This window comes from Brachycentrus maculatus, unplaced genomic scaffold (genome assembly GCF_059751285.1).
Source record: "Brachycentrus maculatus isolate JH-2025_06_01 unplaced genomic scaffold, ASM5975128v1 h1tg000122l, whole genome shotgun sequence".
In the NCBI taxonomy this organism is placed as follows: domain Eukaryota; kingdom Metazoa; phylum Arthropoda; class Insecta; order Trichoptera; family Brachycentridae; genus Brachycentrus; species Brachycentrus maculatus.
Window position 1 is genome coordinate 473,481 of NW_028280875.1, and position 16,398 is coordinate 489,878.

The following is a 16,398-nucleotide window of genomic DNA, read 5'->3' on the forward strand; positions in this document are numbered from 1 at the left end:
GAAAGAAGGGTGAAACGCATATCGCTCACTCCTTTCAAGAACGTCATAAATAAATTTTCAGTTGTGCATGGTTTCGGAATGCCTAAAAAATGTAGCATATTCCAGCAAAAGAGGCATTTTTTCAACTTAATTTTTAGCCGCTACAGGGCAGAAAGTGTTGCTTTTGCATTTTGAAGTAAAGGTATTGTTTAATTATTTTTTGAAATATACTAAATATTTTTCAAATGGAGAAAAAAAACTTCAGATTTTACCTAAAAAAATCTGTTGCACAGTAAAAAGTTCAATAAGTGGCTTGATATTTATTTTTAAAACATTGGATCATATTTTTAAACTTTAAAAACATTGACAACCACACTACTCAAATTCTTGGAAGTTCTATATATATGAACCAATTTAGAAACCTTGTTCTTGAATCACTAGAACTTCACTAGAGACATCTATTGGTGAGATGTAAAGAAACTTTTTTACTAAGCAGAAACTCTTATACATATTAGTATTGTACATTTATTATTTGATTCCAGACCACCCCGTCGGACACGATGACGCTGACGAGCTGCGTCCGCCGCATGTCGGAGACCATCGAGAAGCGGTTCTGCTTCGACGTGACGGCGGAGGGGCGCCCGGGCGTGTCCTACACGCTGCAGGCGCTCGGCGAGGACGACCGCAAGGCCTGGATGGACGCCATGGACGGCAAGGAGCCCGTGAGTCTTGTACGATGACCTGATACCGTAACCGCTAACTGGTGATCGGCACTCGCGTGGGGACTGACACTCCGCATTAACAAATCAACCATTTTACTCATCGCTTATCTTCAAACAATGGTGCATAGGGCACTGCATCATAGGGACGCAGTGTTAAATTAATCGTTACTTACATCAGGCAAGGTGATCACTCCTGAGCTTCAGGGACCAGACCAGGGTAGTATCAAATAAATATTAGAGTGTAAAATCACTAATGTTTATTTTCACCCCCCACTTGGGAAATCAATCCAGGACCTCCAGCACGGTAGTTAAACATTCTAGCCATTACACCACGGAGGCGCTTATAACAAAGCCACTAGTGGATGAATTACGAGGAGGCCAAAACCGCATAATTGATTAGATTTTTTTGTTACGTCTGGTATAATTATTGTTTTTTTTTTATCAAGAATAAAAAGTAAAAGAAAAACTAAAAAGTCCTCATTACGGCGTTTCTCCGCAAAGTTAGGCATAGAGAAAAGAATGTCATACCAATCTTTCTTTGCAAACAATCTTCGCCTCCTCCACATTCACGCATCTCGTCATACATACCCTCGGATTATTCCCACTCCTGATCTGATCACGCCCAAGTGATTGAAATACTTGATCATTCCATTTTCCTGATGGGCATTTTTCCATGCGAGTTTTTTCATTATGCACTTTCTTCATTTTAACTTATTAACTTATCATCATCACTCTGCACTTCCGCAGGGGTAGACAGAGAAAATAGAATGCCACACTGCATCTGTGGAAACATTATTTACCTCTTCTACATTCACGCATCTAATACATACCCCTCAGATCATCCCGACTCTTGATTTGTCTAAGCCCAAGTATTGGAAATACTTGATCATGCCATAGTTTTCTCGGTCTTCTTCTGCTTTTGTTTCTACATTCGTTTTGTATATTTCTTTTACCTTTCATTCTTCATTTATTTACTCCACATGTCCACACCATCTCAATACATGTTTTTTTAATTTTATTGATAAAGCTTATTTCAGCCTTTCAGCATTTTCTTTAAATTTTTTCTTGATCTTCTTATTTTTAAGAATTTTAATTTGAAATGTTTTACGAAAATCTAGATTATATGCAGTGTTGTGCTTCCCTTGTAAAAATATTTATGAAGTACATACCTACTATACAGCATTCACCATTCTGTCCGTGAATAAATATTATCAAATCTCAATTGGTGTGGGAATTTTAAAATATTCAGTTTATAATTACATTTTTGGTTTATATTATTTTCTAATTTATGTCAAATTTCAATTCTTATTTTTGTATATAAATAACTAGTCCCCACATATACACATGTGGAGTTTGCGTACCAATCAAAAGCTTAATATGTTTATTTAAACAAAGAGAAATTTTAACTATCTTTAACACTGATCGAAGATACACAAAGGTCCATTATGAAAACTCCATTATAATCTACTTTTACTGCTGTTACTATGGTAAAATCCGCTTGAGCTATTTTTCGCCGGGGTGCCCGTACCAGGTACGGGCGAATCCACAAGGGACCTTTTTTTTTTTTAACTTTGCAAAAATCCATTTTTTTCCTGTATTTGGTATGAGCAAATCAAGCAAAAGGTTAATGTATTTAGTAGTAGAAATATTAATTTGATGTTTGATTTTCCCATTGCAGATGTATGCTCAGCAGAATGTTATCGCCAAGGCGGAGGAACGCCCACTGGACGAAGTGGGATTCTACTTTGTCAACAAGTGTATTGAAGCACTGGAAACTAGGGGATTGGAAGAGCAAGGATTATACAGGTAAAAGGATTATATAGACACTCTACGAGTGTTTGTTAATGTCTTAATCAGACGAAAGGCGTCACACATTACATCATAAATAAAAAAAAAATGATTTTTCAGGAAAACGTTTTTAAAGTTTAAAAATATAACACAATGTATTAAAAATAAATATCAATACACTTATTGAACTTTTTACTGTGCAACAGATCTTTTAAAGTAAAACCTGAAGGTTTTTTCTCCATTTGAAAAATATTAAGTATATTTAAAAAAATAATTAAACAATACCTTTTCATCAAAATGCAAAAACAGCACTTTCTGCTCTGTAGCGGGTAAATATTAAGTTAAAAATATGCCTCTTTTCCTGGGATATAAAACATTTTCTGGTCTTTCCAAAAACATGCACAACTGAAAATTGACAATTTTTGATTTATGACGTACTTGAAAGGAGTGAGCGATATATGTAAATAAAAGTAGAATTCGATCCAAAAACCTTGTTTAATTTTGTACATATTACCCAAAAATTATAGTCTCTTTTTTCTTGTCTCCAGAGTGACGGGCGTGGCGTCCAAGGTGGCCAAGCTGCTGGCCATGGGGCTGGACCGCAGGAAACCCTGCCACGAGCGACTGGGCGCCGCGTTAGACGACTCCTGCGAGTGGGAGAGCAAGACCCTCACCAGCGCACTCAAGACCTACCTGCGCAACCTGCCCGAGCCCCTCATGACCTTCCGCTTCCACAACGGCTTCATCGCCGCCGCAAGTGAGTGCTCTCCTCAGTCTGAGGACACTCACCACCTCTGCATATTCTCCGAGCCGGACTGAAGGCCGTCACCGTTTAAAGCTAATGAAGCACCGTTCAATAAATGAGGACTAAAATAAATAAAAATATTTAAAGATTTTAACTTATATTTCAACATAAACGAAGTATTTTTTATCTATTTAAATTTAAGTTTTACTTAGCAATTACCACTATTTCTTAAAATCTATTGACACTTAATTCGATGCATTCAGCATCATTTTCAAACACCGTATACGGTTTACAACATTTTGAGTGTGTCCAAATACCTGTTCACAAATCGCAATTATCTCCAATTATAGGAGTTATTTTTCATATTATTTTTTGACATCTCAACGTAGATGAAGAAGTACTATATGGAAGTCTGGGCATTTACGAGGCTTACGACCATCATAGACTTGTCACACTGTATACGGTGTTTAAAAACGATGCTGGATGCATGGAAACACGTATCACAATAGATTTTAAGAAATAATGGTATGCATTTACCAAGTAAAGCTTAAATTAAAAATGGAAAGATTTTACCACAAAGTGACTGCTGAATCAATAAATGAAAATAGTAGATAAAGTAATCTATTGGAATTGGAATATGGTGGTCAAGTTATTCACAGGGTTTTCAATGGCCGAATTAAGAATCACTTCATACGCTCTGAAAGCTCCTACCCCATTCCCAGGTCCGGTATAGAAACTCTTGGCTTCCATTCGGACCCATCCATACAAAAACTTTTAATATCGGTATTTAATCAGCCATATTTCACTTCATACACTGTATAAAATTCACTATTTCACCCAAATCAAAATTAATTTCATCACTCAAATGTGTCCTCAGGATGGTTAAACCCATTATGTATTGTGAATTTAATATTGTAAATATGTGTATGATAAAATTCATAAATAAATGCTACATTTGTATCTGAACAATACCACTTCATTTTTTTAAGTAAGAAGCTCAACCTTTTAAGATTTTTTTGTTGGATCAATTATATAGTGCTATTTTACAAAAATACAAGGGTGCTTTGCTGTGATTAAATTTTAATTTTAATTTATTTATTTATTTATTTATTTTCATAATACATAGATACATTCAATATACATATTCATTTCATATACACATTTATTATACGTATTACGGCTCTTTAGGCATGGCCTGTGTTGAGCCGAATACTAACATGGTAATACAAAGTTTATATATATATTTTTTTAATTTTTAATATATATATATTTTTTAATAATTAGATTATAAACATAACATACAGGAGATATAAAAATAATTTATGTTTTAAGGTTTTTCAATGTGATAATTACACCTGGACTTTAATTAATTTACTTTCCACCTTGTCCCTTCTAATGTTAAGTAACCATCGACGGACACTGTTCTTAAAGACCTGATCATTCCTGGAAATCTTAATGGTTTCGGGCAGCAAATTAAATATTTTTGGAGCGAGGAATGAAAAATTTTTTTGGGCAAAACTTGTTTTAATGGCTGGGCCAATGTAGTTTTTATTTAATGCTGCCCGGGTTCTGTATTATATTATTCTATAACTCAATTATATAGTGCAATTACGATTAAGATTGAAATCATCTCACTTTCACTATTTGTGACTGCCGATTGAACAGCATTTCATTTTTTTGGGCCTGCAACAGCAAAACAACGCTTGGCGTGCTGTTTGCGAGCTGGTAAGATTACTTTACTCATGGCGATGCAGTAGCCGACTAAGGCATAGCACATCTGTCAGCTGATTCATATAGAATGCACTGCTTATGAACTTATTGTGTGCTGTATTATATTATTCTATAACTCAGTGTTGTCTGGATTGTTTCAGAGCAAGATGTGCGACACATGAGAGTGAACGACCTACACACCCTGGTGTACAGACTACCAAAGAGTAACTTCGAAATGCTGGAGATTGTAATACGACATTTAAAGAAGTGAGTTAGTCTGTTTTGTTATTTTTTTTATATATTTTTTTTATCCGCTTCCGTGGTGTAGGGGTGAGCGCGTTTGGCTACTGCTCTGGGGGTCCCGGGTTTGATTTATGGAGGTTCAAAATAAATAACCGATTTTTAAGATTAAAACATTTTATGTGGGAGGCGAGTTTTACAGTCCTCAGTCTGCCAATCGCCATTTACAGGAGACTGTTATCACAAATACCAAATTTTTTACCCCTATAGTGGGAAACTATTTTTTGCTTATTATCTTGCAATATAAAAGGTTTATATAAAAGGTGGTTTCGTCAGTTGAATTTCCATTAATGCTTTACTATAAGAATATAACTCGGGACTGTCCCTCTCTTACCACTAGTACCACGCTTTAGTAAAATATTGATTTTCATTATGTATTATTTAATGTACAATTACTTTTAGTTTATATTTAAAAATTATTATGTGCATGTGAGAAACTAATTCATAAAAACATCATAATATTGTGAGTGTTTATATTTTGTTTTTTTTTTTTTTTAAGTAAAAGATTAAATGTTTTAATGATTTATTTGCTGTCATGATTAATATGTTACCGAGTGGAATACGCCGCCCGCATCACTCATTAACTTACGCTCAATTCGCCTCGCATGAGATGTTTTAATATTTCCCTAGACTGGAACCTGAAGCCCTGGGCTCATCATCTTGCCTTTGTGTATTTAATGATCAAGATATAGCTGCTTCTGTACGATGCAGTGCACTATACACCATTTGGTGCGGATAATGTTTAAAAAAAAATTATACATGTATTTTAGTAATGTAAATTTATTTCAGCCCTTTGTACATTAAGCCGAAATAATCATTCGTTCAATTTATAGTGGTTCACACTGTAGAACTGAAGGAAATCTTCCAGTAAAACTTAAACTATACAATTTTAAGTCCTATTGTTTCATAGTCAAAGATATATAGAAGAAAAATCAATTTTACAAACACATTAATTATATAATTTATTTGCATTCCTTGTCCTGTCGGAACTGGTTGTGACAATGTGTGTGTGTCCTCAGTGTCGCGGCCAAGTCTGACAAGAACCTGATGACGGTGTCCAACATCTCGGTGTGCTTCGGGCCGACGTTGCTGCGGCCCGAGGAGGAGACGGTGGCCTCCATCATGGACCTCAAGTTCTACAACGTGGTGGTGGAGATCCTCGTGGACAACTACCAGCGCATCTTCCACTCGCAGCCCGACCCGGAGGTCCGGACCAACGGAGGCTCCGTTCTGCACCAGGACATGAGGTCAGACCTTTTTATATCACGTAACCTTGTTATGGGGTCTGGTGGAAGAGGTTGTTAAAGCAAAAATTTTAAATCTTTAATTTATATGAATTTTTCACCTGTCCTGTAGTGAGTTTCTGCGGACAAAACTGTATCTTGGGAGTGAGTTTTTATTGCTATTTTTTATAATTTTATATCATAGTTGATGCTATAAGCAATATATCGCTCACTCCTTTTAACAACGTCATATATGTATCAAAAAAACTTTTCGTGAGATCGTGTTTAAAGTTTGAAAATATAATAAAATGTATTAAAAATAAATATCAAGCCACTTAATGAACTTTTTACTGTGCAACAGATCTTTTTAGGTAAAACCTGAATGTTTTTTCTTCATTTGAAAAATATTTCGTATACATATTTAAAAGAATAATTAAACAAAACTTTTCTTCAAAATGCAAAAATAACACTTTCTGCCCTGTAGCGGGTAAATATTATGTTTAAAATATGCCGCTTTTGCTGGGATATAGTACATTTTCTGGGCATTCCGAAAACACGCACAACTGAAATTTTACAATTTTTGATATATGACATTGTTGAAAGGAGTGAGCGATGTGTTCTTGAATAAAAAAAATATTATTTACACTAGTAAACACGATTTGATTTGTGATTATATTGTTTAAATAAAATCACAAATGGCAATACATATTATTTTTTGATATCTCATCAAAGATGAAGAAGAATGTTGTAAATAAATTATCTGGTCAAATTATAAGCTTAATAATAAAAATGAAAATGGTATTTTCTGGCGTTTCTCATGTGTGTGATTATAATCCAGGATTCGGATCTCACATACTAATACAAGAGTTTCTGCTTAGTAAAAAGCTTCTTTACATCTCACCAATAGATGTCTCTAGTGAAGTTCTAGTGATTCATGAACAAGGTTTCTAAATTGGTTCATATATATAGAACTTCCAAGAATTTGAGTAGTGTGGTTGTCAATAATGGGTAGAATTGGTGAATGTTACACGTGTGTAAAGTGATCACTTAAACCAGCCTATGACGGTCGTAAGCCCCGTAAATGCCCAGACTTCCATATTCTTCTTCATCTTTGATGAGATATCAAAAAATAATATGAAAATAACTCCTGTAATTGGAGATAATCCAGATTTTGTGAACAAGTATTTGGACAAACTCAAAATGTTGTAAATGGCAATACAAGTGCCATTTTAGATATAAATATCACGGCTTTAATTACAAGTGCGGCCAGCCGTACATGTACGGTCAAATTCCGGACAGATTAGTATTATAAATATTACTCATGTATACGGAACCAAGAATTTTCCAGAATAGCAATGCTAATGAATTAGGAATTGAAGTACAAAGGTGCAACATCTTGTTTATTTATTTAGGCATGTTGATGATAAATTTACACAGATAATATCAATACAGACATAACTAAGAAAAGATTGCAAATTTCCTACAGTGAATAAAGTGTATCATAATTACCAGCTTTCTATGACTAGGCTAGGGACATAAAAACCTACAAAACCTTTTACTTTTAATAATATTTGGTTGTCACACATGCCGATTATTCTTTTAAATGTTCTTCTTCTTCTTCTCCTTATTCACACTCAACGGTCGTTAATGTCGATACTGAAAAAACTTCCCATCGGGCAGAATTGTTTCAGACTGGATTAACGTGACAAGTATTGGTTTATTTTTTAATGAAAGTTATTATAGTCCTGTTTTTACTAAAGTGTGCTGACCATTTGATCCTCCCAATAGTGGAATGATTTATCATTTCTACTATCTCCTTTTCCCCAATTCAATCACAGCTCTTGAGGTAGTATTTTACGAAAATGAACTATCCAAATTTGTTATTATTTTATTATTATCCAAGGAATAGTATCTCTTTGTGTTTATTTTATGTTTAGATAACATCTTGTGTGGGAATTGTCCCAAGCAATTATCTCTCCCCATATGTTTTGCCATGATGTCTTTATTATCCTAGTAATTTATTGCCATCCAATGTCTGCCTTAAGTACTTACTGCACTCAATACCCGATGCCTTTTAAAGTAGCAATTCCCTTATCTTCAAGAAATCACCATCCCTGGAACAAATTGACACATGGCTCAGTTTTTCAATACAGTTTCTCAATATCATCCACAATGTTTTGAGTGTGTAAAGTATCTTTACAACCGCTTTCGTGTCGCAGTTGGAACTGCCATCTGTTGAGAACTCTATGAAATAAATAGCTTTTACCTTTTCATGATAGGTGATAATTCTTGTGAATTTACTTTCACCTATTTTATAAAAAAGTCAGATTGATTGACTCATGATTTAATATATTGAAAATCTTGTCTGAAAACTTGGAACACATCGTGCGCATAGACTACGACAGCGCGCCGCACAGGCTTACCAACTTGATGGCTAATGCACTTGCTAGTCTTAAGAATAAAAGTTGTGGGCAGGTATTCACACTGACGGTATATGACGGTATAAATATGAATATATTTTTAAAAATTCTAAATTTTTAGTAAAATACAACATAACGTCCAATTTGTTTTATAAAACATATAATTTTAAATGAAAAGCTTGTATATATAGAGTTTTCGTAATGAGCTAAAATTTTATCAGAATTTCTATATACTGATACTAAAATATATATTGAAGGCTCTCTGATGTTAAATCCAATGTTTGCGTTTAATGATTTTTTAAAAATATCAAATAACTTTTTTTTGCACAGCATTAAAAGAAACATGTTTATTTTTCCTTGTATACCTTGTTTTTTTTAATAATAAAAAAAATACAAAGTAGCTTTGAAAAACTTGCCAAGGTCAGTTTTCTAGTGTCGAGTCAAAACAAAGGCCCATCCATGGATGTAATAATAGTAGGAGACCTCACAAGAGCGGCGGCGATTCGCCAAGGCGCCCGCCTTTGCCTTGTTCGGATGTCGACGGTCATAAATATAGTGCACAATTACGCACACTGCCTACTCAACTGCGCACATCTTCTGATGGCGGCTCTTGTTTGGCGTGACGGACTGTAAACACGTTTTGCAATAACAAAACAAAAATTATGTCCCCGAAAACGACGCCTTTGTAACATGCTCCTATGTATAATATGCTATTTCAAAAATTGATTTGTTATTTCGACCCCAGAAACACTATGCTATTGGGTTTTAGTGTTAAAGTAAACCGTCAAATTTTGTTAAAGGATCGCAGCATTTTATTTTCGTATTTCTTTTACTTTCTTAGTCATTCTCTCGTTATCCATTCGTTCCACTCGTCCATACCACCTTAAAGAACTTTACCGTGAATCAAATTTCATTTTATATTATTTCGAGAACTAAAAATACTTTGTGTTTGGATCCACTCACATTTTTACTAATTTCGGTAAGTATTTTTGTTTCTCGAAATAATATATCAATATTATCCACAAAGTTAATGCTTTCAATATTCAAAACAAATTTCATTTTACTCAAAATGGAAATTAACGCCACCCGATTCGTGTTTGACGAAATTTCCAACATCAATGACATTCGATAAATTCTATAAATTATATTCCCAACTCTAATGTATAGAAGTGAAACATGGAGTTGGCAAAAGAAGGATGAAAGTAGACTGAATGCAGTCGAAATGCGATCTCTCAGAAGAATGTGCGACAAAACGATGTATGATAGATGTTCGAATAGTGAAATAAGGAAGGAATGCAAAGCTGAGATAAGCATTATCGATAAAATTAAGAAAGGTGTGTTGAGATGGTTTGGACATGTAGAACGAATGAGTGAGGAAAGAACGGTAAAACAAATTTATGAGGCGAATGTTAGCGGGAAAAGAAGCAGAGAAAGACCAAGAAAAACATGGCACGATCGGGTATGCCAAATACTTGAAAGTGGTCAGTTTAGGAGTCGTAACAATCGGCGGGTATGTATGAGGAGATGCATGAACGTGGAAGAGGCGAAGAATGTTTGCAAAGACAGAATGGTGTGGCGCTCTATTCTCTCTGCCTACCCCTGCGGGGAAGCGGCGTGATGGTTAGTTAGTTAGTTTTGACCCCTCCTGGGAATCGAACCCGGATCCTCTAGTACGGCAGCAAAATGCTCTAACCGCTATACTATGGAGTCGGACAATATTCGGTTTATTAAAATTCTACACTACGATAAAAGTCACTCTACTGTAGATCCGTCCATTTTATTAACCAAATAATACTCCAAACGAACCTACCTCGCTTTTCAAAGTCATGATTAAATTTGACCAACGGTTTAATGCTATAATTTTCCCTCGCTTTACAGTCGGATTTTCAGTTGACTATTGACTGGATGTCGTAATAAACGTCTCTCAGTGTGGGAAGGTCGTATAGTTATTATTCGGTAACTAATAAAAAAACACATCCTCGAGGCAAATGGTCACACAATTTAATAATCATTTCGGACATTCCCATCTCTATAGGGCAGCCAGGTGCTTTAAACATTTTTGGCTAGATCGGTTCGGCGATTTTCACGCGCGTACAAAAAATATTGAATTAAATTAGATTAGATTATTTATAGAAGAGTCAGATGTAAGCTCCTTTTTCTTGTAGTACATGCTCGCTAGCTTTTTAATTTTTACTTTTTCATATTTTTTATGTTTTTAATTTTATTTGAAAAAAATTGTTTTCTGAGAGTCAAGTATTTTTTGTATTTTATATTAACACTAATAATCTAGTTCTACTTATAAAACCTATATACCCTTATACCCTTTACTTTGAATAAATTATATTGTATACCCACACACTGGCCATGCCTTCGTGGGATCTTTTTTTGAATTAATTTATATATATATATATATATATATATATATATATATATATATATATATATATATATATATATATATATATATATATATATATATATATATATATATATATATATATATTTTTTTTTTTTTTTAAATTTATGTTTATGTAATGCCAAAGAATTTAAAATAAAGAAAAAAATAAATAAATAAATAACCCCGTAGGGGTAGGCAAAGAAAATAGAACGCCACACCATTCTATGTTTGCAAACTTTCTTCTTCTTTTCCACATTCGTACACTTCCTCATATATACCCACCGATTTCGACTCCTGACCTGACCACTCTATTTCTGTGTCTCATTATTAGAAATATGTAGGTACAAATTGTGGTAAGAGTGGGTGCCGACCGAGAAAATCTGACTCAAGAGTTCGCGACACTAACCACGGGTCCACAACCCGACAACTTATACGTATAATAACTTATTTACAATGATTGAAGAAACACTTGTTTTTATACCACTCGAGTTTTATTAAAGACTACTAGTTTCGGAAGCTAAACTTCCATCGACAGTTATTATTCAGACCTGACGATGGAAGTTTAGCTTCCGAAACTAGTAGAGTAGCAGGTAAATATTAAGTTAAAAATATGCCTTGATTTCTCAGGAGAACGTTTTTAAATTTTGAAAATATAACACAATGTATTAAAAATAAATATCAAGCCACTTTACTGTGCAACAGATCTTTTTATGTAAAACCTGAAGGTTTTTTTTTTCCATTTGAAAAATATTTAGTATGTTTAAAAAAATAATTAAACAATACTTTCTTCAAAATGCAAAAACAATACTGTCTGCCCTGTAGCGGGTAAATATTAAGTTGAAAATATGCCTCTTTTGCTGGGATATAGTACATTTTCTGGGCTTTCCGAAAACATGCACAACTGAAAACTGACGATTTTTGATTTATGACGTTCTTGAAAGGAGTGAGCGACTTGTCTATGACTACGCGCACGAGTTGACAACTCCTGTCACGGTTGTAATTACGTCGGCTCCATACAGTTGGAAGATGACCATAAATTGCGTTTTGAAACAATAGCCGGTCGGGGTCCGGGGAGACCCCGCTCTCGGCCGACGTGGGTGGCCCGGACTCCCGGGCCCTCTGCCCATTAACGTCCAATCGTAATGGCCTAGTAATGGGTCCTCCCTTTTTTCTGGCATAAAAAAACACGCAGAAAAAATCAATACAGCTAAACACGGCATCATTTCGGATTATCTTTTTTTTCTTATTTTATTTGGAAATTTATCAGAACGGTTACATTAGGGCGCGACACACGATAAATCGCAACTCAATCTTCTTTGAACCCAGGTAACATTTTAAGTAATGATTTTTTCTTAAAACACTGTTTTTGTATTACAAAAATAACCCTTATAGTGCTGACCTTATTTTTACATATTTTGCATAAATTGCTAATTGCTTTTCATCATCACTGCTTGACGAATTTGAATTTTGTAGGTAGAAATAAAAAACTTTTACTTTAAAAAAATACCAAAATCAATGTTAAATTCACAGCAAAATAATTTAAATGGTCATTTATAATTATCGATAAAATTAAGAAAGGTGTGTTGAGATGGTTTGGACATGTAGAACGAATGAGTGAGGAAAGAACGGTAAAACAAATTTATGAGGCGAATGTTAGCGGGAAAAGAAGCAGAGGAAGACCGAGAAAAACATGGCACGATCAGGTATGCCAAATACTTGAAAGTGGTCAGGTTAGGAGTCGTAACAATCGGCGGGTATGTATGAGGAGATGCATGAACGTGGAAGAGGCGAAGAATGTTTGCAAGGACAGAGTGGTGTGGCGCTCTATTCTCTCTGCCTAACCCTGCGGGGAAGCGGCGTGATGGTTAGTTAGTTTTTAGTTTTTTTTTTTATAAATGTTATTAACTTATTAAAAACGTTATACATGCGCGCGCTAAGACACGTCCGTACAAGTCGATACCTAAATCAAATTACGCAATAGTCGGTATTCCGATGCTCCGCTCTTTATACGCATTAATAGAGAGTCGATTTATCGACGGTTCGCACTCTGAAGGATAACGTTTTTCATCGAAATAATATATGGTTTTGAAAAAAAAAACAGTCAATGAAAGGTAAGGAGTTAAAACATATTTGTTTAATACATATTCCAAAAAAAAAATCTTCAACATGCATTCCATAAAAAATGGGCGTTACCTGACGTCTGGCTCTATGCATTGCCGGAAGCTAACTAAAATTTATTATTGCGAGTATGGCCTTAATACTTGTTCACAATAAAAATGTTGTGTGATACTTTTTCCCAAATATACAAATAAAAGAGTCTCTGCTAAATAAAAGCTTTCTTAATTCAACATAGATGGCTGTTGTGAACTCATATATACCTACTGTGTCATGAGATTGATCAATACCATATATCTAGGAGCTCCGAACATTCGAGTAGTGCGGTTGTCAATCATAGGTAGAATGGTGAATGTTGCACGTGTGTAAAGTGATCACTTAACCAGCCATAAGCCCTGTAAATATCCAAACTTCCATATTCTTCTTCATCTATGTTGAGATGTCAAAATGCAAAGGCAAATTCCCTGTCGAAAAATAACTGTGCCCAGTATATAAAAACTCGCACTTATTCAAATACAACGTTGTGTCAAAATTTCAAAGCAATCTAAGAATATGTCATGTCATGTACCAGTCTGATGATGTCGGTAACGACGAAACCCGGTCGCTGGTCAAATAAAAAAGTGGAAAAGCTAAAAATATTGGTTTTAATCTAATAATAAATCTAAGAATATTTTATGTATTAATTTTAAATCAAACACAGATTTTTTGAGTCTACTAAGTTAGTAGACTCAAAAAATCTGTGTTTGATTTAAAATTAATACATAAATTAAAATGGAGTTCTACAAATTAAACGCCTAATCAATAAATAATAATCTAAGAATAATTTAGATGATTTAAGATTTTTAACAAACTGATATTTACGTTTTTACTAATATATACGATATGATTATCATTTTCGTGACCGTGAAGGCATTTGCGTTCTGCGATCAGCTGTGTCCAATGAATGACGTCGCATTTCAAAGGATCTGTGGTCCTTGTATCACTTGTACACAATGGCCTCAAAAAGGACCTTTCAGAGATTCACTTCTTTGCGATATTTGTATTGTGTCCCTTTATAAGTTCTTTACAAATAGAAAATCCGTTAGCACGCTATTCCGATTTCTTTATGACCCGTATAAATACAAAAGCAGTCTTCCTTTGGCTTTTATTTTCGACCTAAAACGTTTGTAGTAACTTAAAATTATACTTTTACGTACATCGAATGTCGAGTACCTAAAATACAATTGCGCTTAAATCACTTTTATAGTTCATTCATTCATTCTTCTTCTTCTTCTTTTTCTTGTAGGCCTTGTGGCCTGTTTTTAAGAGGGATTAGTCTACTGCGATGTCGATTCCCAGCTGTCGATCCATGTCTTTGGTGGTCTGCCTTGGGGTTGGCCGTGGAGTGCAATGTGGGGGAGTCTGGATGGTTCCATTCTCCTCACATGCGCATACCGTTGTCTTCTTTGTTGTCTTCCCCACCTAACGACATCTTCGATCTCGCATATTTCTCTTATCCTGGTGTTCCTTATTCTATCTCGTAGACTCTTGCCGGATATGCTCCTTAGAGCCTTCATTTCTCTTACACTCTTTACTAATAAAATAAAAATATTAAGTACTTTGCATGTCGAGTATCTTTCGCATTGAAATTGTAAGAATTTAGTCGGAAAAGGAGCAGAGGAAGACCGAGAAAAACTTGGCATAATCAGGTATGTCAAATACTTGAAAGCGGTCAGGTCTAGAGTCGAAATGATCGGCGTGTAGGTATCTATGAGGAGATGGATGAATGTGGAACAGCCGAAGAATGTTTGCAAAGACAGAGTGGTGAGGCGTTCTATTCTCTCTGCCTATCCCTGCGGGGAAGCGGCGTGATGGTTAGTCAGTTATTGTAATAATATTTATAAATGTATTTTTTTTAATATTGTTCTGCGATCAAAGTAAGTAGGCTAGGAAGGTAGAGAAATGTATCAGGTGTCGGCGCAGACGTGTGGCGGTCCATCCTCTCCGCCTACCCGGAGGCAGTTGTGCTGGTACCAGGGAGGCATGTACGCGAGGAGTGTGTTTGAGTAGCACCTGGCGCACGCATCCTTAATGGGCGTCCTGTAAGGGATCTGATTCCTTTGTACAACACAATACAAATGCCATCCACCGATTACTTATTCCTTCAGCGCATTTCAAACTTTATTAATAAATGTATTTATTTATTTTATTTGGGAATTTTAAAGAACAATTGCATCGAGTCATTCACATAAACGAATATTACAAAGTAAGTACTTTTATTGTTCCAATTACAAAATAACATAATAAAAAAAATGCAAAATACCTGGAAGAGGGGCGAGATAGAGGGAAAGGGGAAAGGGAAAAAATCAAAACTCAAATCAAGGACAAATTGCACGAAACGAGGGACACCACGATATCAGCTAAACTATTTCATGTCGTAAAACAGGGTTGTGTAATGTCACCATGACTTTTTAATCTGTATATGAACAATTTTATGTGAGAGATGAGAAAGTATGGGAATTGAAGCCATAATGGCAATTGGCATGCTTAATAATAATAAAACCCTTATCCGCACCCCAATGGTGCATAGGGCACTGCGTAATATAAGCGCAGTGTTGTAATCTTGATCGTTTTACACATGAAGGAAAGGTGATCAGCCCTCCGCTTCAGGTACCAGTCCAGGGTAGTATTCTTCTTCTTCAAACCCTTATCCACATCCGATGGTGCATAGGGCACTGCATCATATAAACGCAGCGTTATCTTGATCGTTAACACACGAAGGAAAGGTGATCGGCCCTCCGCTCCAGGTATCAGTCCAGGGTAATATTGAATTTATTTTGGAACGAAAACAATAATTTTAAGTTAACAATAAATGGTGTTGGGAATCTCTGTATAAAATACGCGCTAAGCATTGCAGCTGCTTCGGGTTTTTATCTTCCAGAGAGAAGATGCTTTATTCTCGCAACAACCGAATTCCTGCACTTTTATTATATGGGATTCGATATCATCCCTTACGGGA

At 35.2% G+C, this 16,398-nt stretch overlaps 1 protein-coding gene across 4 annotated transcripts in view; it reads left to right on the top strand.

The window, feature by feature from the left end:
• Window positions 1-16,398, top strand: part of Graf (GTPase regulator associated with FAK) — a 170,308-nt gene that overhangs the window by 132,155 nt on the left and 21,755 nt on the right. For 2 of the 4 annotated variants that reach the window (XM_088259987.1, XM_088259989.1), the window contains exons 10-14: window positions 522-710; window positions 2,380-2,507; window positions 3,038-3,246; window positions 5,106-5,211; window positions 6,264-6,491. In XM_088259987.1, the coding sequence (XP_088116113.1) occupies window positions 522-710; window positions 2,380-2,507; window positions 3,038-3,246; window positions 5,106-5,211; window positions 6,264-6,491 (860 nt within the window). The remainder of the gene's footprint in view (window positions 1-521; window positions 711-2,379; window positions 2,508-3,037; window positions 3,247-5,105; window positions 5,212-6,263; window positions 6,492-16,398) is intronic. The other 2 variants (XM_088259988.1, XM_088259990.1) reach the window with 1 other exon arrangement.